This window comes from Fusarium flagelliforme (assembly GCF_020744385.1).
Source record: "Fusarium flagelliforme strain FIESC 12 MPI-CAGE-AA-0113 chromosome Unknown B0J16scaffold_5, whole genome shotgun sequence".
Classification (NCBI taxonomy): Eukaryota; Fungi; Ascomycota; class Sordariomycetes; order Hypocreales; family Nectriaceae; genus Fusarium; species Fusarium flagelliforme.
Genome location: NW_025763507.1, coordinates 2,411,608 through 2,434,133, shown reverse-complemented (window position 1 = coordinate 2,434,133; position 22,526 = coordinate 2,411,608). Strand labels below are relative to the sequence as shown.

General features: G+C 49.6%; 8 protein-coding genes across 8 annotated transcripts; 3 read left to right on the top strand and 5 right to left on the bottom strand.

The window, feature by feature from the left end:
- Positions 1–178: 178 nt before the first annotated feature.
- B0J16DRAFT_160512 (uncharacterized protein) lies at positions 179–3,150 on the bottom strand. Its single transcript, XM_046122197.1, has 2 exons — positions 2,222–3,150; positions 179–2,174 (listed from the first exon to the last, which is right to left on the bottom strand). The coding sequence occupies exons 1-2, from the start codon at positions 2,897–2,899 to the stop codon at positions 423–425; spliced, it is 2,430 nt and encodes an 809-aa protein (XP_045981484.1). The 5' UTR covers positions 2,900–3,150; the 3' UTR covers positions 179–422.
- A 3,640-nt stretch (positions 3,151–6,790) lies between these two features.
- B0J16DRAFT_345245 (transcriptional repressor TCF25-domain-containing protein) lies at positions 6,791–9,386 on the bottom strand. Its single transcript, XM_046128242.1, has one exon. It carries the CDS (start codon positions 9,056–9,058, stop codon positions 6,980–6,982), a length of 2,079 nt encoding a protein of 692 aa, XP_045981483.1. The 5' UTR covers positions 9,059–9,386; the 3' UTR covers positions 6,791–6,979.
- A 767-nt stretch (positions 9,387–10,153) lies between these two features.
- On the bottom strand, positions 10,154–12,116 carry B0J16DRAFT_386113 (Scd6-like Sm domain-containing protein; the record flags this gene model as incomplete). Its single annotated transcript, XM_046131556.1, has 4 exons — positions 10,154–11,515; positions 11,719–11,959; positions 12,011–12,046; positions 12,100–12,116. The coding sequence occupies 4 exons, from the start codon at positions 12,114–12,116 to the stop codon at positions 10,154–10,156; spliced, it is 1,656 nt and encodes a 551-aa protein (XP_045981482.1).
- A 723-nt stretch (positions 12,117–12,839) lies between these two features.
- On the bottom strand, positions 12,840–13,848 carry B0J16DRAFT_160457 (t-SNARE). The gene is made up of 2 exons (XM_046122196.1): positions 13,549–13,848; positions 12,840–13,484 (listed from the first exon to the last, which is right to left on the bottom strand). The coding sequence occupies exons 1-2, from the start codon at positions 13,726–13,728 to the stop codon at positions 13,065–13,067; spliced, it is 600 nt and encodes a 199-aa protein (XP_045981481.1). The 5' UTR covers positions 13,729–13,848; the 3' UTR covers positions 12,840–13,064.
- Positions 13,849–15,413: 1,565 nt separating this feature from the next.
- On the top strand, positions 15,414–17,147 carry B0J16DRAFT_269366 (uncharacterized protein; the record flags this gene model as incomplete). Its single annotated transcript, XM_046123506.1, has 3 exons — positions 15,414–15,667; positions 15,723–16,169; positions 16,226–17,147. 3 exons carry the CDS (start codon positions 15,414–15,416, stop codon positions 17,145–17,147), a joined length of 1,623 nt encoding a protein of 540 aa, XP_045981480.1.
- Positions 17,148–17,222: 75 nt separating this feature from the next.
- On the bottom strand, positions 17,223–19,255 carry B0J16DRAFT_401299 (uncharacterized protein; the record flags this gene model as incomplete). Its single annotated transcript, XM_046132566.1, has 3 exons — positions 17,223–18,371; positions 18,426–18,712; positions 18,749–19,255. The coding sequence occupies 3 exons, from the start codon at positions 19,253–19,255 to the stop codon at positions 17,555–17,557; spliced, it is 1,611 nt and encodes a 536-aa protein (XP_045981479.1). The 3' UTR covers positions 17,223–17,554.
- Positions 19,256–20,072: 817 nt separating this feature from the next.
- On the top strand, positions 20,073–21,353 carry B0J16DRAFT_345235 (cytochrome c oxidase assembly protein CtaG/Cox11-domain-containing protein). Its single transcript, XM_046128241.1, has 4 exons — positions 20,073–20,377; positions 20,427–20,496; positions 20,545–20,995; positions 21,051–21,353. Exons 1-4 carry the CDS (start codon positions 20,163–20,165, stop codon positions 21,098–21,100), a joined length of 786 nt encoding a protein of 261 aa, XP_045981478.1. The 5' UTR covers positions 20,073–20,162; the 3' UTR covers positions 21,101–21,353.
- A 260-nt stretch (positions 21,354–21,613) lies between these two features.
- Positions 21,614–22,133, top strand: B0J16DRAFT_321794 (translation protein SH3-like domain-containing protein; the record flags this gene model as incomplete). Its single annotated transcript, XM_046125657.1, has 3 exons — positions 21,614–21,632; positions 21,692–21,804; positions 21,855–22,133. 3 exons carry the CDS (start codon positions 21,614–21,616, stop codon positions 22,131–22,133), a joined length of 411 nt encoding a protein of 136 aa, XP_045981477.1.
- Between the last annotated feature and the right edge of the window lie 393 nt (positions 22,134–22,526).

Genomic DNA, 22,526 nt, shown 5'->3' with positions numbered 1-22,526 from the left:
GCAACTTGTACAGAGCCCGTCTATCGATATCATTCAACACAGCCCCCCGGTCTCTCATGTTTTCAAACGATTCTTTCCAACTGTCGTGCACAACAGATAAGCATACAATAAGTTTGCAACTCGCTCATCTAACCTAAATGCGCCTCGCAAGGCCACGTATGACCAGCAGTATCAAGGCACCATAAATAGAATGTCCCATATAATGGGAAAACGACCAACGCCCGCTGAACTTTCCAGATCCTGCATAATGCCACCCAATAACTCTTGGCTGCAGTCAACGTAGCCCACCCTTCTACAAAAATGCTACAATCAATTTCCGTCCATGCCTTGGGGCAAATAGCAGAAAAGGACCATGCCGAGAAGCAAGAGATAACAAACTGCCCCTTCCGATATCTCCTCAATCATATATAGCTTCGAAATCATCACTCCCATCCTTCCCACAGCATCCAATTGTCAAAGTCGTTGAGAGCTGCCGGTACCCCGATCGAGTTTCGTTGATACATGAACGGCACATGGTGTCTGTATGCATCCCCTTGGTACCCATCGACAACACCACCAGGGCCCATGGGAACGCTGTCAAGACTCATGTTGGTAGCCCTTGAGCAGCGATCGAGTATAATACGGAGACTTTGCACAACCTCTTCTGTCTTGACCTCGGGTTTGGAAACACACTCCAGAACGACTGCCAGACACACCACATCTTTGGTGTCTCGGCCACTAATATTGCGAACCAGAAGGTCTAGTGTCTTCTCCACCGTACTGATGAGTCGAGAAGGAGACCAGAGCACAAGATTTTCCGGGTTGTAGATCGGGAAGTCGTCGGAGGAATCAGGAGACATGCGCAAAGCCTGCGAGCCAAGCCCTGAGCTATCGGAAGCTGGACGCACAGCTGACCGGATATAGAAGCACACACTCAATGCAGCTTGGATGATATCCTTCTTCAACACCTGATGGTACATCTCGGCAATGTCTTGGAAGTGCGCGAGCATAGGATCCAGTTCATCCAAATATTTCATGATCACCATCGAGGACCTAAGATAAGCCCGAGAAATTTGTCCTGGAGCGTCAGAAGCTCCTATAGCGAACGGTCGATAAAGTGCTAGCAACGGGCGTCGCACGTGCATGTCGAGGATCACCCGAGATCTCCATTGCTTACTCTTTTGTGAGTCACTCAATATGCCTTGCCTAGGAAAGATGTAGTTGATGTCGTCTAGGAAGCGCTCGAGTTTGGCCCCAACATCCAAGATTTCTTGATAATCTCGGATTGTGTCAATTCGGTTCAGCATGTGTGCCACCTTCATCCGGACCCCGAGCGTCATGGCTGCATAGACTTGCATCTGGTTGTCGGTAACCACATCAATGGGCTTTGATGGCGGCAGCTCCTTCATATCTGGGTAGAGCTCATTATCGTCGAGGTTACGGGGCGGGCGACAAGTGAAATCCCCTTCCCGGACCAGACAAGGCAAGTTGCTGGCGAGAGAGATATGAAGATCCATATCAAGGATGGTAAACCATAGTCGGCGGCGCATCTCGCCCAGGTATATTGGAACCCGGGGTTCAAATTCGGAGGGATCACGGTGAAGGCCCATCGTCATGGCCATGCGCACGATAGACCCGAGTGATGTCCACGAATCCTGTATCCGGGGTGTAATCATTCGCTGCGCATGCACTAAGAGGACCTCGACCTGGAGTACCGCAAAATCGACCAACTGCTTTCCCCTCAGGCTGTCCAACCACGTTCGTACCAGAGCACATGCTGTTGGAATATGCACGCCTTCAGACCGCTCGTTACCAAGCCCTTTTGATTTTGTTTCGAATCGAGATGCAATAGAGCAAAGTGAGAGTAGCTGGGGAAGGAAATACTCTGATTGTATCTTGCCTTCCCAGAAAAGGTTGTACTGCTCGGTAAACATGGGCAAATGAACGATTCTGTAGATTGTTTCGGAAGTGTCGACGTATGAGGCGATCAGCCTGTCGCATACTGCCTTCTTTGGTAGGATGTCTGTCATTCGCTTCTGCACGGGCATCATTGAGTCGACAAAGACAGTGATTGGCGACAATGATTTGCGATACTCATCGATAAGAGCTTTGTGAAACCGCTTGAACGTTAGCAACACCTCACGAACCGCACTGTTGTTGGAGTTGTTGGCCATGAATTCTTTAGCTTCGTCGAACTGCTAATATTAGTAAATGTGCAAATCGAACGGTATACGAGCATTACCAAGTTAAGCAACACACGAGGGCTGTTTTGACCATGATATCGTGTTCGCAAAGCTCCTTGTTTGACAGTCAACCCTCGTATCGTGTCAGAAGACGCAGCGATGAGTCTGCCCCCACTGCCCTCGGATACAGCAGGGCTCCTGGTCATGAGTTGTCTTTCGAGTCTTTCCATGCGCATTGACAACTCTTCCAACGATGGCGCACTTGTGACATCTCCATTGCGAACAGGGCCATATGTCGACTCATTATTGAGTAGAGGGGTAGCCGAACTGAATATGTTGGGATTGCAATTCCGTTTAGCTGGCCGAGCCGGCTCTAGCATCTCGCTATCGGAACCTTCTGAGAGGTTTGCAGAATCATGGTCGACAGCGTACTTGCAAGTTCGATTTGATTTTTGGCATTGGGAGCATGGACAAAGGCGATCGCATCGGAGTTTACGCTTTCGACACTCGGTACATGATTTGACTGGCCTCGGCCTTTTGACACTCCGTTGTTGCTGCTGTTGGTGGGTAAGCGCAAGGCTCTGCGAAGGTGTTTGCTGCAAATGGTGAGGCGGTGTTTGCTGCTGCGACAGAGGTGTGTCGTAGGATGTAGAGGTCAAGATGGACTGGGGAGGAGCCGCAGCAGGGGCGCTACCCGCATCGTGGTTAGTTGAGTGCGCTGTAGTCATCTCGGGCATGCCTGCGACCAGGCGACAGAGTGCCGGAGAACTGTTTGGCGGTTCAATAAAGCTCGGTGCGACAAGATATCGAGTGAAGTGAGCGGGTGGTGGGTCGACGCCGTATACGGATCGGAACGACGCAAGTACAAGAAGGTATGATAAACAACCAACGTGCGAGTTTCGAGGACAATGCGCTGACCAGCTCCGGAGATGTTGAGTTCAGTTGCAGGTGGGATGTGGTGGTATTCAGGTTCAGGAAGCCGACGACAGCCTCGGCTTGGATAGGTAGACAATGGTAGGTCGCAAGCGCACCGAATTCGCAACGAACATGGCGGAGAATGCAAGTTGAAGGACTGACAAAGTCGAGGAGGAGGCAAAGCCGGAAAATAATTGTTTAAGGCAAACCTGACACGAATGAGTTAGAGAGGCACCACCAAGCACGCGGATTCGAACGGGGAACGGGGCACAAAGGCACGGGACACGGGGAACAGCCAGGGCCACACCGGTAGACGTACAGTAGCGAGTAGCTAGAGCTGGACCTTTGACTGGAGATAGAATGGGATGGGATGGGGGCGCCTTGAACTTGCTAGGCCAGGGTCGTAGAGCTTTACCTTGTTCGACGCCATGGAGCTAGACTACAGAGAGAGAAGAGAGAGAGAGAGAGATTAGTGTAGACCCAGGCTCAGACTCAGGCTCAGGCTTAGGCCTGTCTGCTCTTTTTTTTCTTCTCCCTCCTCCTGGCTGTTCCGTCTGATTCAGCCACCCCAGACACGCGCACGCGCGAGTCGGGCGATCCTGCACCTGCGAGCCTGCAGATGCGAAGTAGGCTAGTGGACCCGTTGCGTTGGGCTGGGTTGAATTGGGCTGGACCCTCTCTATGCAAAGAGTGAGTGCTTTGCTGAAAGATATCGATCGTTCCTCTGTGAACTGGATGCCAGATTCAGAATGCTGATTGGTCGTAAAGTATCGTGCGATAATTACAGTCAAGATGTTTTTAGGTAGTGCACTGTATACCTGTTCATCGCCAATCTCCCATGGATGTCTATCAATAATTGACGTCGATACCTATGTAGGTACCTAGTCGTCGGGTCCATCTCTTCCATTGAGGCAGGCAATAGTAGTACCGTGCCGTGCTGTGCTGTGCTGTGCTGTGCTGTGCTGCATAGGCCAGGAGGCGCTGGAATCGCCGTCTGGAGCTGGGAAGAATTTAGCTTGGCGGGGGGTCGGTCTGATCGACCGATGGAGACTGTTCAGTGGAACCTCGCCTGTAGATACAGTAGGTATAGTACGTACTGCTCCATGGGTTAGACTACTAAAGTTGTGAACCAGAACCTGGCTAGAACGTCAGAATGGATCCGACTTTTGATGTCTACCGCCGATCGTTTTATGATTGATCCTGCGCATTCCGTTGTGTGTGTAACCAACTGTACTGTACTGTACTGTGCTGTAGTTATGCAGGCTGGATTGTAGGTGATGGGATATGCGAGATGCATCTGATATCGTGCACAGGGGCTACGGATACATACAATGCATGGACAGAGTAGTACTCTGTAGAGTAGGAGATCATCTGCCAAGAATAGGTACCTAGGGAAAACTGCTCTTCAAAATCCGACGATAAGCAGTGGAGAACCAAGTGCTCTTAGCCTCCAAATCTTAACTTTCTAAAGGGAATTGCAATCCAATCCATCCATATCAGCACTCTACCACAGAAGACAAGTACGAACAAGAAAGGCGATTCTCAATAGTGTACTGTAATGCCTCGGGCTTGCTTGGCTTCGGACTAAACGTTAGACAACATGTCCGTAATGGTGACCTTCCTTTCCACGTCGGAGCCGAAATCTTGGTCTAGACCATTATCACAGGCGGTCTCGATCGCCCTTGAACATGAATCGCACGTGATGCAGATGCAATATCAATATCTCCAAGACAAGTCCGATCTCAAATTCATCCGTCGATAGGTACCTACCTATGTATCAACAACTTGAACAACGCTGATTCATGTTCATCATCTTCCCCCTCTACCCGTCATTGATCGACAGCCTCGAACGGCCCATTTTCTATGCTTATGTTATTACTGTACTGCACGTTCTCAATCACCGGTGGCGCTATAAATGTCACCGGCCAGAGGCCTCAATACCGAGTGCTTGGCCACATGGATGGCTCGTGCTAAACCAGAACACCCATCCCATAGAGGTTTTTTTTAATCCGAGAAAAACCGAAGAAAAAAAAAGTATAGTACGCAGCAGTTCACTAGACTATGGTGGGAGAGATTTCAATGGAGATCTGCACGTTAGTAAGGGAAACATGTCGATCGCGACACCTACTAGCACAAGCTTGCAGCATGTCTTGGCCTGCTGTCATCGGGATCATGACGGATTCAGAGATAATCCTTTCGGCCGACCCGTCTTCTCCATCTAATCCCCAGTCTCCTCCGCACACAAAGCCGTGCTCTTCACAAGCATTTCCATCCAATCCCCGGCATTGGGCATTAGGCGTACCATACAGTACAATATGCGATATGGGTGTAGCAATCTATGTACCTAGAGCCCTGAATTATTTTTATTCGCAAATCATATGGGCAAGGGTTTGTTGGGGTCATCTGCTTTGATCTTTCGGTTCTCATCATAGAATGAACCTGGAATCTGCTCAAACTACATTTGGTAACGGGATGAATGGTCTTTCCGTCGATTGCCGTTCTTTACTTTGCTCTCCCATTGGTATCAAAATGGAAAGTGGTCTAATTGACCTTTATATGAGGCTAGAACCTTTCTCCACCACGTTTCACCCTGGTAGGCGTCCCCAGACCGAATACCTCACCAATTCACAGGTGGTTTACCTAGACCCATGCGCACCATAGCATAGCCTAGAGCACACTTTGCCCTATGATACCATTTGCTCCGTACCATGCCATGGATGCATGGCTTGACCCATACGCCGCCGTATGCGCCTGGATAACCGCCTTAGACAGTTACAGTCGGCCGACTATGTGCTCCGTGCTTTATGTTTGAATTATCGGTTTTCTCGGCTCCGAGATGAAACCCCTGATCAAGTTCGTTCATCCGCTGCTTGGTTCATCATCAAAACTAGCCAGCACATCTCTGAGACATGGCCATAGTATTCTTAGGCACGTTCCAGATTCGCATATGGTACGTTATCTACCCTCTCTCAGGATGAGAGTCCCGCGATTGCCTCGTCACAAATATAACTGGATACTATGTGGTATGGTTGGAATGCTTGTTCACCACATGACATGGCGAGCTCCTGCCTCTATCCGTCGGCGACATCCTACCTAGACAGGGCTGAATAGGCCATTGGAGAATCCGGAGTGTTTTTATGACCAGATCGCATAATCGCACAGGAGTTTACGAATAAGGCCTCTCCGTCTCCCTCTGCTGCACAATACGCGTGGCCCCTGTCTCTTAATCAAGATACAGTTATGAGTACGGATACAACTACGTACAAACAAGAATTTCCAGCTACCGTTTGATGGAAGGATTGGACTTCTTACTGCACCCCTGGCCTGGCATGTAGTCTGGGTCGTATCTAGCATACCTCGTTATACCGCAGTCCGGCTTTGCGATTGGCCATTGCGTAACTTATCATTATCTTCTACCGCCCTTTCTAGAACCTTTCATCTCCGGTACCGCACTAACAACTTAAGTTAATTGATCTCAAAAAGTCACCACACTGGATATGGGGTAATTTACGGTAACTGATTCATAAATACAGGACTTGACCACCTAGTCCTTCCTAGTTATGGTTGTCTACTAGGTACCTACCTATTCCAGCTCCTCTGGTTCGTTTGAAAAGCCCTGATCTTCTAGCGGGAATAAGCGATCGCTTAAGCCAAGAGAATCTAATAAACGGATGGAGTTTCAAGAGGGGCACGACAATGACATGAGCAATTGTCATCAATTAATGTGGGCCCTAGGAAAGTAGGTACTTATCGAGCCTGAACTCGTGTCCATTGTGAATATACTACGGATGCAGCAATGCTCTTAAGAAAACTCTGATATCCGTACATTGACATAGTTGAAACAATCGTCGTTATCGTCTCCATCATCAAGTCCTAATAATTATTCATGCTGGCAGTTGATTTCAGTGATCCTCCGGCCAAGCCCCTGGAACACCGTCAGTGTCAGTGTCTCTGTCCTGATCAGCATCAGCCTCGTCCGGCCTCTCACCAGTCGGCCCGGTTTGAACGCCAAGCAACTGCATCAGAATTCCTAGGACGCCGCCATCACTACCATTCCGGGCGGCCGCTAGGTCCCGTTCCAGTTCCTCATCATCTAGCTGCGCCAGGAGCGCTGCCTCATCGTCGCTGCCGGCTTCGCCATCTGCCGCACCGTTTGCAGGAGCCGCAGCAGCAGCACGCCTTGCGAAAATGTTGCGCAATCGCTCTTCGATCTCATTTGTAGGTCTTTGCTGGCCATGTTGTCTGTCTTCCCAAGGCAATCGCGTGCCATGTCCCGAGAAGATATTCTCCTCCTCGGGTGGTGGCAGCGGGTCAAATTCGTAGTTTGGCTGCACATCTAGATACTCCCGCGGAGCCAATGCGATCAGCGACGTCTGGCCTTCGAGAAACGTGAGTCTGGTGACTCCATGGTCAGGCGGAGAGTCATCGCTGGGCAAAACGCCCGTGTCAACCTTCTCGAGCTTTTTCGCCACGTTCTCAAGCAGCGAGGTAGCCTGTGCGTTATTCCAAAGATCCTTAGCTTGGTGTATATAAAGCTTGACCCAAAAGGACCGCGCGTTTGAATCGGCACTGATGCCCCAGATTGATGGTGGTGTGTCGAGGTTTAGCTCCTGGAATAGTCCACAGTACAGCCAGGGGACCCGTCTCATACCCTTCTCCAACTCCTCAGTTGCGCGAGCAGTGTCGCCCAGTTGCAGGTGTGCCAATACCAATGATTGTCGTAAGTAGACCGTATCCCGATTATCACTTGTCTTTTCAAGCTCGTCCACAAAGTCGATCAGCCAGCGACCCTCCCGGGCACGAATAGCCAAGAAGTGAATAAAGTGTCGCATGCCATAAGGATCATTGTGATCCAAAGAGTAGAGGAGTTTGGCCCATTCCAACGCGGTACGATACGTGCCCTTCCTGATAAGACTTTTAAGGTAGTGATATCCTGCGAGCCAAAACTGTCTGTTTTCAGGTCTACGGAAATCGAGGCGCGCCCTGCCATGTTCAATATTCTGACGGAAGGCATTGGTTGTGACTCGGCCAAAAGTAAAAAGGGCTCTTTCGCAGAGTTCAGCTGCAAGAGCCATGTTCTGGTCCTGCTTGGCCACGCTGCTAACCTGCAGGAGCGTGGAAACATGGTATGGGAATTCCTTGAGAAGGTGAACCATGCGCATAGGGTCTCCGATCTGCACACAGCTAAAGAAGAATGCCTGTGTCGCATCGTAGTTCTTGTCGTGAATATAAGCATATTCTGTCCAAGAACCGTCGTCCGCCTTTTTAATCTCCTTCATTGTAAGCCCACCTGCGCTCTGCTTCGGCCAGTGCTCACGTCCCTGGATGAAGACATTTCTGCGCAATGATATCTCTGGTAGCTTGGGCTGCCCAGGTGGGCCGCGCAGGAACGTCTCGATATCGACTTCTCGGGGTGCGTTTCCTCTAAATCGTCGGTTGCGTTCTTGCTCTTCCTCTGCCTCGGCTGACTGGATGATGTCACTGCCAAAGAGATTCTTCATCTCGTTCGCAACCTTGAGGTGATATGGGTTGATGGAGAGAAGTTCATTGATTAGACGAGTCTGAACTGTCGAGTTGCCCACGGTGGATTGACCTCCAGATCTAGATGTTGTGATATTGAGTTCTTTGATCGCTTTGTCAATCTCATCCTCATCCTCGTCCTCCTGTGGCGGAGGTGTCTTAGTCTTTGCTGCCTTCTTCTTCTTCTTTTTATTCTTCTTGCCCTTTCCTGCTGGGACGGGCTGCTTGGTCTCATTTATATCCTCCTCGGGCTGTCGCTTGTCTTCTTCTTCTTCGTCATCGTCTTCGTCTTGCGCCTCATCTTCATCATCGCCACCCAGAGCTGCGAAGAGACTCACACGGGGCTTGGGCGCAACTGGCACCTGATCATCTTCGCTTTCTTCTGAGTCCTTCTCGATGATATTCTGCACCTCTTCTAGCTCGCGTTGCTTCTGCAGCTTCCGAAGCTGTCGGCTCGACATGATGGAGGCTCGTGGCTATAATGAATTTGAACGATCGTGTAGGGTGGGTGAGGGGCAAAGTATTAGAATGCTGAATGGATTGGGTATCGACGGACAGTCAAAGGAGTGACGCGGGATTAAAGATTGAGATGGATTGTGCGTCTCAAATATGAATGTTCGTATACTCTTTTAAAGACTGCCCAGACTGAATACGTCAAGAAACTGCACTCGCGCTGCTGCGATTTTATGCGTCATGCCGCCAGAAATGATGACGCTAGTGGGGCAGCTTTTGAACTCTTCCTAAAGGTGGGCTGTGGGAAAAAGTAGAACCGTGCTTGCCCTCCACTGCACCATGTTTGTTACATTTTATAGCCATATTCGTTGGATCAGCAGATTCTCATGCCAATGACTATGCGTTGGATAATCTACCGAAATTGACGAAATCGTCATTCAATATATATAAAGTTAATGGAAGAGGATTTCAGGTTCTCAGGTAATACAAAACCCAGAGCCAACAAGACCTGTACAGAGACTGGGTTTCAAAATGTCAACATTCACGGCGTGAAAAAAGATAAATAGTATGGGCTTGTTTTTGTATATTGTTCAAAGGGACGAACATCGTGACCCTAATCCGTCAAGCTCTGTCGTTTCCTAGTGTTTCTGCGTCATAAGCTGTCGTGGGCCTCATCAACTAGGTCCCTGGTCTCCGTAACCGCCAGCGCCAGGCCACACCGGGCCATCCTTCGTGACTTTTAATTCTGCAATTCAAAAAGGACAAAAGCAACTCCTTTTGCAGCTTGCTATGCGAAGCACGCTTCCAATACCACCCGCTTTCAATTCAATCCTAACTCCGGGCCTCTTTCTTTGAGGCCGATCCTCCGTTCATGGTATCCGTCAACCCAAGAACGGCATTAGACACCATGTTCCGCCTGTATGGGACGGCAGAAATGCAATTGTTTCAAAAACTGGAAAACTGATATGATACAAGCAGGTGAGAAACCTTTTGAAGCCAAGGCCTCTGCTTGGTTCGTGATGATCGTCCGCGTAGAGAAAAGGACACCGCTAAAACGTGTCTAGATTCGTATTATGTTTGCCGACAGCACCGGGTATGTTCGATTATTGTTGGGCAGGCGCATTTTGGTACTGGGGGCGATTTCCACCTCGTCCGCCACGACTATAGCCACGGCCACCACGGCCTCGACCACGACCGCGACCACGGTAGTTACGGTAGCCGCCGTCAACACTGCCTTGTCCGAATGTCTCCATATTCTTGCGCTGCTCCTCGCCTCTCCATTCGCGACCGCCAGGCTTCTGACCTCCATTCTCAGCTCGCTCCCTGGATTCGCTGGAGATGTTGTCAAAGAATGACCTCGTCTTGTTGTAGGCAACAGGAACGTCTTCACCAGTGGTCGCGACCTCAGGATGCTCAGTGACAGCAGGGTTTTCGGGTGCCTCCAACGGAGACCCAGCAATGGCCTCCTTGACTGCATCTTGCTTGTTGAATTTGGCATTGGACTGGGCGAAGTCGAAGTCGGAGTCAGGTACAACAACCTTGGCGGCGGCAGCTGGACGTCCGCCGCGGCCTCGGCCTCGACCAGCCGGCCCCCCACGAACGGCATTGACTCGCATTTCATTCACCTTGTTAGTCAGGTTGTCCATGGCATTGCCGCTATTGTTACCCAATTGGGCCATAGCGACTGCAACTGCGGCTCGGGCAGCACTGGTGGCATCCTGAACATTGGTCGGAGCAACAGCCACAGGTGCCTTTCCAGCAGCATCTCCACCAACACCTGGCAAGGAGAATGGCTTAGCAGCGGATCCGGTAAGAGGGATTACGGGGTTAACCCTATGATTTCTGGGTCCAGTAGGTGTAGCTTTGCTGATTTCTTCAACCTTTGATTGTCCGTTGGCTGTCAGACTAGCGGCGGTTTGCTTAACCTCTTCGACTGATGGTTTCGAATCGACAGGCGGTGTTGGGGCATGTGAAGGTTGTCGCACACCTTGGGCAAGCGACTTAGGCTCCGTAGGGGGTGCCTGTCCGCTGGGAGTAGCAGCCTTGGGTCGATCCGCGCCAGGGCCAATGGGAGACGGCTTTGCATCTCGAGAGGGACCAGAGCTGGGAGTTGCCCGTTGGTTGGCAGGAGCTTCAACGGGCACATTGGGACCAGGACCACCAGGACCGCCAGGGCCTGGAGGAAAAGGGTAGTTGGCCCATGGTCCAGGGCCACCGGGAGGGTTCGGTCCACCAGGGCCACCAGGAAAACCTTGGCCAGGAGGAAACCAGCCAGGAGGAGGGGGGTAAGGCATGTTTCCGAAGTTTGGACCTGGACCTGGGCCAGGACCAGGAGCACCACCGCGACCCCAGTTACCGGGTGGTGGGCCTCCGTAGAAGTTGTTAGGTGGGTAGGGACCTTGACCGAATGCACCAGGACCTGGTGGAGCATTGGGGTTAGGTCCTTGGGCACCAGGACGCGCAGCCTTTTGAATATTGTTAGCTCATATGCACTCAACAAGAATAGCAACAACATGACAGCAGGGTTTCCCAATCAGAAGGAAGGCAACGGAAATATCGACATTATTTTTTGCGCTTTCCGACAATGACAATTTTTACATCCGGAATATTTCATCATATGGGAGGAAGAAGATAATAAACAGCAAAGCAATATGAGGGAGTGACTTACGCCAACGATGGCTGGATCATCAGGCACAGCTGGAGGCTTATTCTCCTTGATATTGGGATGGTCCTCAATCCGCAAGTCTTTTACGTCGCTGCCGCGGAACACGATGTACTCGTAGACTTGATCGGAAGGGGCGATCTCTTCTTCAGGTCGGCCCTTGCGACCCTCAGTACCGAATGACCTCACATTTTCAAGTGATACTGTCGACTCGTCCGAGTTGATTTCATGAAGGGTACCAACGTAGCTAGGGATGGGTCAGCAACGTCAATCGACGCGTTTGAATTCAACAACGTACCGAATGTCGCTTTTGGAGATAAGAGAGATGCGAGACCTGTGGCTGCGTAAGCGGGCGTAGACAGGCGTCAATGACCACGTCCAGCATACCCGAGAAATTCAGACATCGCCGATGTGAAAGGCCACGTTCAGCACGCGGTAAGCTTGTGGGAGAAAAACGCTTGAAATACAAATACAGCGACAGCAAGATGCAATAGAAGCAATGAATGCTGGAAAGAAGAAGATAGAGCTTGGTCGCGAGAGAAGGAGGAGTGTGAAGGTGGAAGGAGGGGGAAGGAAGGTGGTTGGTTGTGTGGAGGAAGGTAGAGTTTTGTGAGAGATGAGGAATGAAAAGAGGCTGGAGGTTTCTCGAAGCCCTGCTAGTAGTGTGCGGTTGAACCTCGGGTGCTTCTCGGCGATAATGTTGTTACGTAGCTCCGACCAACCTAAGGAGCTTCAACACACTAAGCTGCTATCGACGAGAGCTACAATGCCATTGTAAGATCCATGGAAGTCTTCTGCAATTTACCTACGAAGGTACCTAAGTACCTCTTATTCAGTACCCGGATTTTCATATCGGAAGCACAGTCATCTTCTTCTCATTCATTATCCGACCTATCTGTGTGACAAGTTGACTTATGGGGAAAGCTTCCCACAGAGCAGTCGCTTCTATTTAGGCTACGTAGGTAGGTAATCACCTTTATACAAATGAAAATAGTATCGAGATACCTTTGTTCACAAAACGTTCAGACATTCGTTCTAGTCCCAAAATTTGTATATACTGTAAGACAGAACCGGTCTACATCTACAAATCATTAAACCTGCTAAACTCCTTGGTGGAACGAAAGTACGCGTAAGGCCCATTATCAGTTATGCCCTATGTAAGCCAAGCCAGAGAGTGACTGCCAAAAACTCCAATTGTAAAATCCATCCCTTATCGGAACTTGCTGAAAATGACAGCAACGATAAGAATAACCAGAACAGTGATGATGGAGATAGTTATTATCCGATTTGTAGCCATCCTGTAAGATCAAAGTCAGTTTTCTGCAATTGCCATGACGTCTATGTGGGCCACTTTACCTACGCGCCATGCCCCTGAGCGTTTTCACGCTCCTGTCCACATAGCCTTCACTTTCGAGCATTATACCGCGAGTATGCTCGATCGTCTCTCGCTGCCTGCCAAGGTTTGCGAGGGTGTCCGCTCCAATGGCTTCGGTCTCATGGGCAAGAGCCTGACTGTTCTTCAGTCGCTGTGTACTTCTATCAAGACGGTCCGTGCCGGAGAGCAACTGTTGTCGTTGTTCCATATTGATGTCTGATGAACCAGCGGGGTCATCCGTGTATCGCGATCCAAAAAGTGCTGAGCGGTCGGAGGACAGAGTAGTCAATTTGCGACGAGCGGCGTCTGTGTCTGATTCGTAGTTTCGGAAGCGCTGGTTGACCTTGGTGCGAGAGCTGGTCGGAATGTTCTGCTTCTCCAAGCGCATTGCGCTGAGCTAAATAGACAAAATATCAGAAACCTGCTGCCTGGTGGCTGCATCTACCTCCGCGTAGACCTACCTGTTCGTCGAGCTCCTCAAGCGCCCGCTCGGCTTGGCTGATGGCAGCCTTTCGAGGTTCGCCAGCCAGTTCAGGAATCTGGTCAAGCTTCTGGTTTAGGTCGGCTTGGATGAGCTTGTACTCAGCTTCGTAAGAGCTGAAGAGCTCAGAGCCAGCGTCGGTATCGAGAGGGTTCGACATGGTGAAAGGAGGCGGAGGATAAGACGATCGATGCTATCAGGTTGTCAAAGGCTGGATGGTGGCAAGAGTCGCACACCAAGATGAAATGAGTTGGTTGTGGGATACGAATGCTCTGCGATGGCGAACACGCAATATTCGGATGTTACTGGAATTAGACTACGAAAGTGGTTGATGGTTTGACGTCCTCGTCAGCCTTCCCAGTTCGGTAGCGTCCGAGTGCTGAGTGCCTGTCGTTTGCGTATGACGATGTGGCCAATCAGCGTATGGTATTTTTCACGTGACTATGTGGCCCGTGCACTCCAACACTGCGGCAGTATATCACAGAATGTTTGCGTTATTATTTTGGACTTCTTTTTTTTCTTTTCTCTTCATAGAAAGTTGAATACCCCGGATTGCGAAGAAAAGCGGCTCAGCGTCACGACCTCGGTCAATGGCGTCGGGTTGAAACAAGCTGGGCAGACGAAGGCGAGTTTATCTCGCACGGCGCTTTTAAGAATTGGTGACTCGAATTACCGTTTACCAGTCCCGTTGAGTGTTCGACATACCTACGATATTCAAAGTCTTTGGGCTTTGTTTGGGTCGAGGGTTGTGATTTTGCTTCCACTGAAGATGCATAATAATGGCGATGTTATGTGTTTTATCATGTGTGAAAACGATGTTTCCTCGATCAACTGTGAACCGGGCTACCCACGACTAGGTAGACGCAAAATTTTAGTTTTTTTGTCTGCCAAGGAAAGCATGGGTGTCTTGGAAGGCAACCCTGAAATGGTATTTCAGCCAAGCCACGTCAAATCGATATCGGACCAACAAGTCAGATCAAGACGCGATGCAGTGCAGTGCAATGTAACCGCATAAGCCACTTCGGTTCATGCCTTGAATGTTCATGCCATGCAAGCAGGATCTTCTCGTGGAAGGCTCAAGTTCAAGATTGGGCTAGCGGGCTGTTACTGTAGGTGCCCAGGCCGCCAGGTCAGCTAGCTTACGCTGACAACGGGACCTGGTAGCTCCAAGCTTGGTTCGGATCAGTCCAGGTTCAGGTCAAGTTCAGGCAATTTCAGTGGGTCGTCAGCTCAAATCGTTGGGACATTATCAGTCCCGTCAGGTTCCGTGTTAGGACCCCCAGCAAAAAGAGAGGCTCATCTCTTATTCCGTCGGCACGCGAACTCTCGTATTGTAGATCTTTGACTCTCCTCCTTTCTCACTACCTACCTATCTCGAGTGCGAGACAAGACAGCTCAGAACCTTATCTGACGGTAGCAGCATTCATATCTGCCACTGCTAGGTACTGCTACTAGACTGATACGTCTCGGATACAATACCGTATCCGCTATTCGCTTAACAACACATCCATACAGTACATACGAAACCATGCTGGAGCCACAGCACATGTAAGTCCCCGTCATGGTGACCTGTGCTTGAGTTGTCCAACCCCCCCTCAAAAGTCTTTCTCGCGGTTTCGTCATCAAATCAGAGTCGAAACCGAAACTGTCTTGTGGCTGCGATACCGCCATTTATCATTCATCCCTTCTGCCCAATCATGCATTGATCGTCCCTATGAATGGAGTCTTTGGCTTTGCACTATCACATGCTTTTGAACTGCACCTTGTTCAAGATAGAAATGCGCTCTCTCTGCACCTGAACATTCGACGTTTCCTCACTACACCTCTCTGCCTTTTCAAGACGTAATGCCAAAGGCGCAGACAATGAATCCCTCAACTGACCCGTATCGCCTCCTCAGGAAAAAGGTCGCTGTTGTCGGCAGCGGCTCTGCTGGAATTGGTGCGCTATGGGCCTTGAACAAGACATATCACGATGTCTACGTGTACGAAGCTTCCGATAGGCTTGGCGGCCATACAAACACTGTCGATTTCAAAAAGGGAAAGTTTTCGGCAAAAGTTGACACCGGTTTTCATGTCCTAAACGCTGAAACTTTTCGTGAGTTTACTCTACTACACTCGCTCAACGGGCAACGCCTATGCGTCATACAAGCCAAGCTCACCAACCGTTCGTTATTTAGCCAACTTTATCCGTTTCTTGGAAAAGATCAATGTCAAAACCGCCCCCACAGACCTCTCATTCAGTGTATCTCGGGACTGCGGCGCCTTCGAATGGGCTGGCGCCAGCCTAACCTCTCTGTTCTGTCAAAGAAGAAATCTCCTCTCACCCCGAATGTGGCGCATGCTTTTTGACATTATTCGCTTCAACCAATTCTCGGTTGATCTGTTAAGCAAAGATGAGGATGACATCTCCAACATTGAAGTACAGAGCAAACCTAGGCATTCAGTTGGTTACGACTTCACGATTGGGGAGTATCTAGATCAAGAGGGTTATTCGCAAGCCTTTAGAGACGACTACCTCCTTCCTTTGGCAGCGTCAATATGGAGCACGAGTCCAGACAAGTGCGCCCTAGAGTTCCCTGCTCTGACGTTTGTTCGCTTCATGTAAGTCCTAATCACTAATGTTATAATGTAAACATACCCAGACTAATTATGCTTAGGTGGAATCATCATCTGCTATCTACATTCGCATCACGCCCTCAATGGTTGACGATAGAGGGGGGTTCCAAATCGTACATTGACGCTGTCATGAAGGGTTTCCCTCCCAACCACTTGTTTCTCAAGACACCCGTGAGGCGTGTCACTACTGAAAGCAACGGCCAAGTTCGTCTCCACCTAGAAAACGGTACGTCTGCTCTCTACGACCATGTCATCCTTGCCACCCACGGCGACGAAGCATTCGATATCATCAAGTCATCGGCCACCGATCAGGAGCGTTTTATCATGTCTTGTTTCAAAACATCCCAAAACGAAGTGGTCCTGCACTCAGATTTGGATATGATGCCTCGGCGCAAGAAAGCCTGGGCCAGCTGGAACTACCTCACGCTGTCGTCACCTTCGTCACGAAAAGCAAACATCAACCAGGTCTCACTCACATACAACATGAACTTGCTCCAACACATTCCTCGAAATACTTTTGGGGACGTCTTGGTCACCATGAACCCTCTTCGAAAGCCGAAAGCCGCCAAAACACAGGGACGCTATTTCTACTCACAACCTCTCTACACAACATCTTCCGTTCGGGCACAGAAGCTTCTCAAACACATCCAGAACACTCGAGGTATTAGTTATGCCGGTGCTTGGACCAAGTACGGTTTTCACGAAGACGGTTTCAGCAGCGGACTGGAGGTTGCACAGGACCATTTGGGTGCCAAGCTGCCGTTCCAGTACACCGATTCTACCTACAGTCGTGGCAAAAGGCCCCTTCTTGGGCTCTTTGACCTTTTGCTACGCTTGGTCATCTTGGTGATTCAAGTATTCGTTATCCAGATTCTTGAGCGTTTGACTGGTAGCAGTGCTCCCAAGCGTCAACGCCTCGTGAATGGCAAGGGTGCAAAATTTGTAAACGGCAAGCATCGATAAAAAGCGAAATTTGTTTTTTTCTTTTACATCTTGGGAGGAGTTTTGTACAGGGTTCAAGTTTTACAAAATGTTGGTGTTTATAGCATGAAGCGTTGAGATTGCTGAAGCAGGTTTATACTGCATGATTATTATGAATACAATTCTTACGCCTTACGATCCGGAAGTCTCACATCTTGCCGTGATGTGCAAGGTCACAGCCGATGTCCTGACTGAACGGAGAACTACCATGGAAGTTCCTTGTCGGCAAAGAGGCTGCAGACGCCTATCAGTGGCGGTTCTCTTCATCGACTGACCGGGCATTACAGCACGCATTAGATGGGGGTTCCGGAGTCAGTCATTGTATAGACCACTCGCTATCATTGAATCCACAATAGACAGTTTGCCTTGCTCCCAGCCATCATACGGGTTTACAGGTTAGATATCAGTGCAGCCCCAACACCAAGAAATAGCTGCACGCCCAGACTCAACCCTAGAATAAGATGGACGTATGTCCACTTGGATATCTCCAGCACAACCCCATTCTGTGGCTGAAGACCTGGCACGATAAGAGTACTGGCGGATTGGCCTACGACAGCCACAACACCTGTCGCAAAAGCTGCAACCAACTTCCCCATAGCATCTGTATCGCCACCCACAGGCTGCCCGTACGTCGACTCAGCAGGGTAGCTCTGGAATTGTCGGTCACTGTTGGTAGGGCCCAGTGAAGAAGCTCCATAGCCTTGTAGAGCTATTCCTGCCGATGCTAATGAAGTGATGTTTGCATCAAGGAGGTGCTCTTTGCGGTACGCATTGATGACGGGTCCAAAACTGACATTGCAGCGATATAACCATGGGTTGGAATCTGAAGCTTCAAAGGCTGTGATCTCACTCCATGTTGAGCCTTGGCTTCCTGCAGCATCGTACATAAATGTTGTTTGGTTGACGCCATTCATCGCGGTAATGTTGACCTCTGTTCGCTCCTGGTTCGCAATAGTGACGGTTGTCTCGTTTCCGCCACCTCCTTTTGTTACTTTCCAACTGCGGCAGTCTCCCGTTACCTCAACAGTGCGGTTCGTGCTCACTATCAGATCATATTTCTTTGGTCTGGGTGTCCATTCTTGGAAGACGAATTTGCAGGACCTTCTGCCACAGTATATCAAAGGATCGTTGTTGTCCCACAAAGTACCAGTTGTAGGAACAGTATCCATATCTCCCCATACCCAACCAAGTGCGATAGTTCCATAGCTTGAACACAATCAACATCTCTGGATACCTTGTTTGCAAGTGCCCATAACATACCTGTTTGCAGTGTATCGTAATGCACCAAGGGCTTGAGATTTTGAGGACAGGACTCTAGCGGTTTCTAATTCAGAAAAGTCCGCCACCGTGACGTTGCCAGGTTTGAGGATAGCGGTCGAGTCTGCCGTGTTGGTGGAGTAGACCAGGCCTAACATTGCCAACGCAACCTGGGATACCAAGTTGAGCAATATGAAAGCAATAGCATAAGAGCATAGGGAACACGAGCTAGACTGCCAAGTGAGCTGGACAATCTTGTTCAGATTCTTAGCATTCGAAATCAAAGCAGACTGTTATAACTTGTTAGCAGGTAGGTAGGTATACACCAGTAGCTCGTCGGAACTTATTACTTCTCGTGTTGACCAATGTCGAAGTTTGAGAATCCACGGCCTGAGCTCTACGGCCATAGCCTCGAGAGACATGGTTATGCTCATACCAAGACCAAGAGAAAGTCCAATAACAAGCGTATTGAACTCCCGCTTGACCTTGGTCGACATGACATTTTGCTGGGAGTAGTGCCAGAGCACTACGTAGATAGCTACGACGAAGAGCACTGAACCGAGCCATCGCAACGAAGCGGCAATAAGGGCCTTTGGTAAATTTTTGGGGCGGCTGAGAAGCTTTTCTGCGGCCATTGATTTGCTGCTCCGGCGATTGATGGATCTCACTGATGATGGCGGTCCTGATTCTGGTGAAGATGTTGGTCTGGAAAGGAGGTTCGATTCTTCCCTTGGCCGGTATACATGGTGTTGCTCCGAATGCGGCTGCTCCTTCAATTCGAACCCCGAGTTCGGATTGTTCTGGTCATATTCTTGAATTGTGCGTCGTTCCATAGATGCTGTACAGGTAGGTAGTTTATGAAGAACATGCCAAGTTTGAAGTGACAATCTAACAAAGGCTTGTGTGCATTTAAGCTTTCCATTGCCTGTGGCGGCGGGTCTTGGATCAATCCGTTGTCCATGTCAAGTTAAATTAAGGATTTTACCGCTCAGTTGGCTTTGTTAAGGTTGATCGCGTTGGGACTTAGATACTGGAGGTATTGTAGTACTGTACATAGATACCTAAATATCGGATGAGGCACCTACTGTAGAGCTCAGCGCAATCCAAAGTCCATGAGACATCTCTATCTGCATAACTTTGTTCCATCTATGCCTGTGAGGATTGAATCTTGTACTTGGGTAGGTACTACGTGTCATAGTCCCTCAATTGACTCTGGAATCTTGAACCTGGTTCGTCATAGCGCGATCTAGACCTGCGAATGTGCAGCGCAGAGTTCAGTAGCGCAAATTACTTCAAGTGCCGAGGAGAACATGAGCAGGCCCCTACTAATCAGGATGGATTCTATTAGAAAAGGTATTCGACAATTGAATACGAAAATTGACTGGTAAATGCTCCACGAACAAAATACTTTGGCAGTTTCACATGAATGAGAGCAACTGCCACCATGTACACGTGCTGTGGGCTTAACTCTCAGAACAGACAAGCCGTTTGAGAATTTGTAACTGAGTTGTTCCAATGTGATGCGTAGTAATAAAAACAAATAAGAATTCTCATATTCTCCTTGGAAGCCTGAACTTCGTGATAAATTGGCGTATCCTGTAGGGTAAGGCATCTAGTGTGAATTCCATCGGGCGTTACAGAAGCCGACCGCCGACGTCACCCAGAAATCGCTAAAGATCATCCGACTCCAAGCTTCATCTTCACAACCAGACAAACTGCACACTCTCGCCCCAATTGACCATGAACGCTGCGCCTCGACTTGTGCGAAGCTCAGCCCGAGCGGCTACTTCACCATGGTCGTGTTTCTTTTGCCAGAATGCCCGACCGAAGCCTCAGCGAACAGGCCTCAACTTTGCCCGCAATGCCTCCAACCAGCCGCCGAGACCGAGACAGCCTTATACCCCTACGATGGAGGAGATTCGTGCGCACTATAGCAAGAAGAACAGGACAATAGCGTAAGGATGGCTCGAGGGTTGGAATGTGGGCTCGGCTTACAATACCCAGGTACTATACCTTGAGCACGATTCTCGGGTTCGTTGCCCTTACCTATGGCTCAGTGCCGCTATACAAGATGGTAACTTTCCTTCCCCGCGTTCAATCATTTCGTCTAATGGTCGTCTAGATCTGCCAAACCACTGGCTGGGGAGGTCAACCTATACGTGCCCACGGCGGTCCCGGTTCTGAAGATGGCGACCTAGCAAGCAGACTCGTTCCAGTCAAGGACGCCAAGCGAATCAAGGTCACATTCAGCGCCTCAGTCTCCGATGTTCTTCCCTGGAAGTTTGTCCCTCAACAGCGTGAAGTCCGTGTTCTTCCTGGCGAGACTGCGCTCGCATTCTACAAGGCGACCAACAAGAGCGACCAAGATATTATTGGAGTGGCCACCTACAGTGTGACGCCCGCGCAGTGTGCGCCGTATTTCAGCAAGATCCAGTGCTTCTGTTTCGAAGAGCAGCGTCTCAATGCGGGAGAGACCGTGGATATGCCTGTATTCTTCTACCTGGATCCCGATCTGCTCAACGATATGAACATGAAGGGTGTTGAGACAGTGACATTGAGTTATACGTTCTTCAGTAAGTTCTACCGATTCTGCTATGACGAGAAAGAGAGTGCTAATCCCGTTTACAGAAGCAAGATACGACAATAACGGACGGTTCCAAAGACCTATGTCGAAATAGTTGGGATGAATGCCGGATCAAATGTATATTATGACCTCCTCTACTTGTAAAATATCTTTATTGCACTCAGGCGTGATAATTGTACATATTTTCACTTTGAATCGGGTTAGTAAGACAAAACTTGTTTCTCTCGTTTGTAACGAATCACACAGATGGATTTTATAATTTCAAAGGTGATTGTATGTCAATATCTGGGAGCCCATCTTCTCGAATCCATATCATGCAAATTCTTATTATCTGAGAAGACCTCATCACCATATGCACCCAGATGCGGCATGGCGTTCTAATGTCCTAAAAGCGTAACTGCGGCCCGCTCGAGAAAAGACCCCCCCAAAAAAGCTGACTCAGCTGGAAGGGTCGCTCCTGCGGTACCTAGGGTATCACATTCACGTGACCACACACCCACTTCGCAAGAGTAAAATCCTTTTTCTCCTCGAAATTTTCTCTGTTGTCAATCCGTTCTTCATCGCCCGACTAACATTTCAGCGTCGTCCTCGCCCAACCACCGACACAATGACCAAGATCAACCACCGTAAGTGCTTCCGCACGCAATTGCAGTCTCAGTTTCATGTTGCTGACTTTTAAAAACAGTCGTCTCGTCTTCCCGACGCAAGAGCCGTGCCGCTCACTTCAAGGCTCCCTCTGACCAGCGCCGTGTTATCATGAGCGCTCCCCTCTCCAAGGAGCTCCGTGAGCAGTACAACGTATGTTGCCGTCACTGCGGAAATCGTTTTACCGTTCTAACCTTTCCCAGGTCCGCTCTATCCCCATCCGAAAGGACGACGAGGTCACCATTGTTCGTGGCTCCAACAAGGGCCGTGAGGGTAAGATCACCTCCGTGTACCGTCTCAAGTACGTTGTCCACGTTGAGCGTGTCACCCGTGACAAGGCCAACGGCCAGTCCGTTCCTCTGGGCATCCACCCCTCCAACGTCGTCATCACCAAGCTCAAGCTTGACAAGGACCGTGAGGACATTCTGGCCCGCTCCAAGGTTGGCCGTGAGCTCGCTGCCAACAACAAGGTCACCGCTTAAGCGTCGAGCTTGTCGAGCAACAACCAAAAACCAAAATTGAACTTTCAAGACGGCATGATCAAACCTCTCCTCCCTGGCGAGGGCGAATCTTTTCTTTTTTCACCACTCACACTTACGACACCAATGTGAGCAACATCAAGGGCAAAAGTTGATGAGGAAATGGGCATAATACTCCGGCGTTTTACGATACCTGCGTGCTTTCCTTCTAACGGCGCGGTACCCGGTCTACAGCAGGGTAGATGAATTGAGAATTTTTAGGGTTCTCAATGGCCATTTCACTCACTGGTGAAATGCTCCATGGGAGGTTTATCCCGAAGTCTTGACCTGCTCTCTCCCACATGCACAATCGCGAGTACCCTCGTGATGTTCTGCTGGACAGATGCTCAGTCTCAT

What these genes read in the sequence shown, in the direction of transcription:
- B0J16DRAFT_345235 (XM_046128241.1), top strand. Translation starts at nt 20,163, where the DNA reads ATGAACGCTGCGCCTCGACTTGTGCGAAGCTCAGCCCGAGCGGCTACT. An exon ending in CAGTGCCGCTATACAAGATG is followed by an intron (nt 20,497 to 20,544) that starts GTAACTTTCCTT and finishes ATGGTCGTCTAG; the next exon opens with ATCTGCCAAACCACTGGCTG. An exon ending in ATTGAGTTATACGTTCTTCA is followed by an intron (nt 20,996 to 21,050) that starts GTAAGTTCTACC and finishes TCCCGTTTACAG; the next exon opens with AAGCAAGATACGACAATAAC.
- B0J16DRAFT_160512 (XM_046122197.1), bottom strand. Translation starts at nt 2,899, where the DNA reads ATGCCCGAGATGACTACAGCGCACTCAACTAACCACGATGCGGGTAGC. An exon ending in CTCGTGTGTTGCTTAACTTG is followed by an intron (nt 2,175 to 2,221) that starts GTAATGCTCGTA and finishes TAATATTAGCAG; the next exon opens with TTCGACGAAGCTAAAGAATT.
- B0J16DRAFT_160457 (XM_046122196.1), bottom strand. Translation starts at nt 13,728, where the DNA reads ATGTCGAACCCTCTCGATACCGACGCTGGCTCTGAGCTCTTCAGCTCT. An exon ending in TTGAGGAGCTCGACGAACAG is followed by an intron (nt 13,485 to 13,548) that starts GTAGGTCTACGC and finishes TTGTCTATTTAG; the next exon opens with CTCAGCGCAATGCGCTTGGA.
- B0J16DRAFT_345245 (XM_046128242.1), bottom strand. Translation starts at nt 9,058, where the DNA reads ATGTCGAGCCGACAGCTTCGGAAGCTGCAGAAGCAACGCGAGCTAGAA.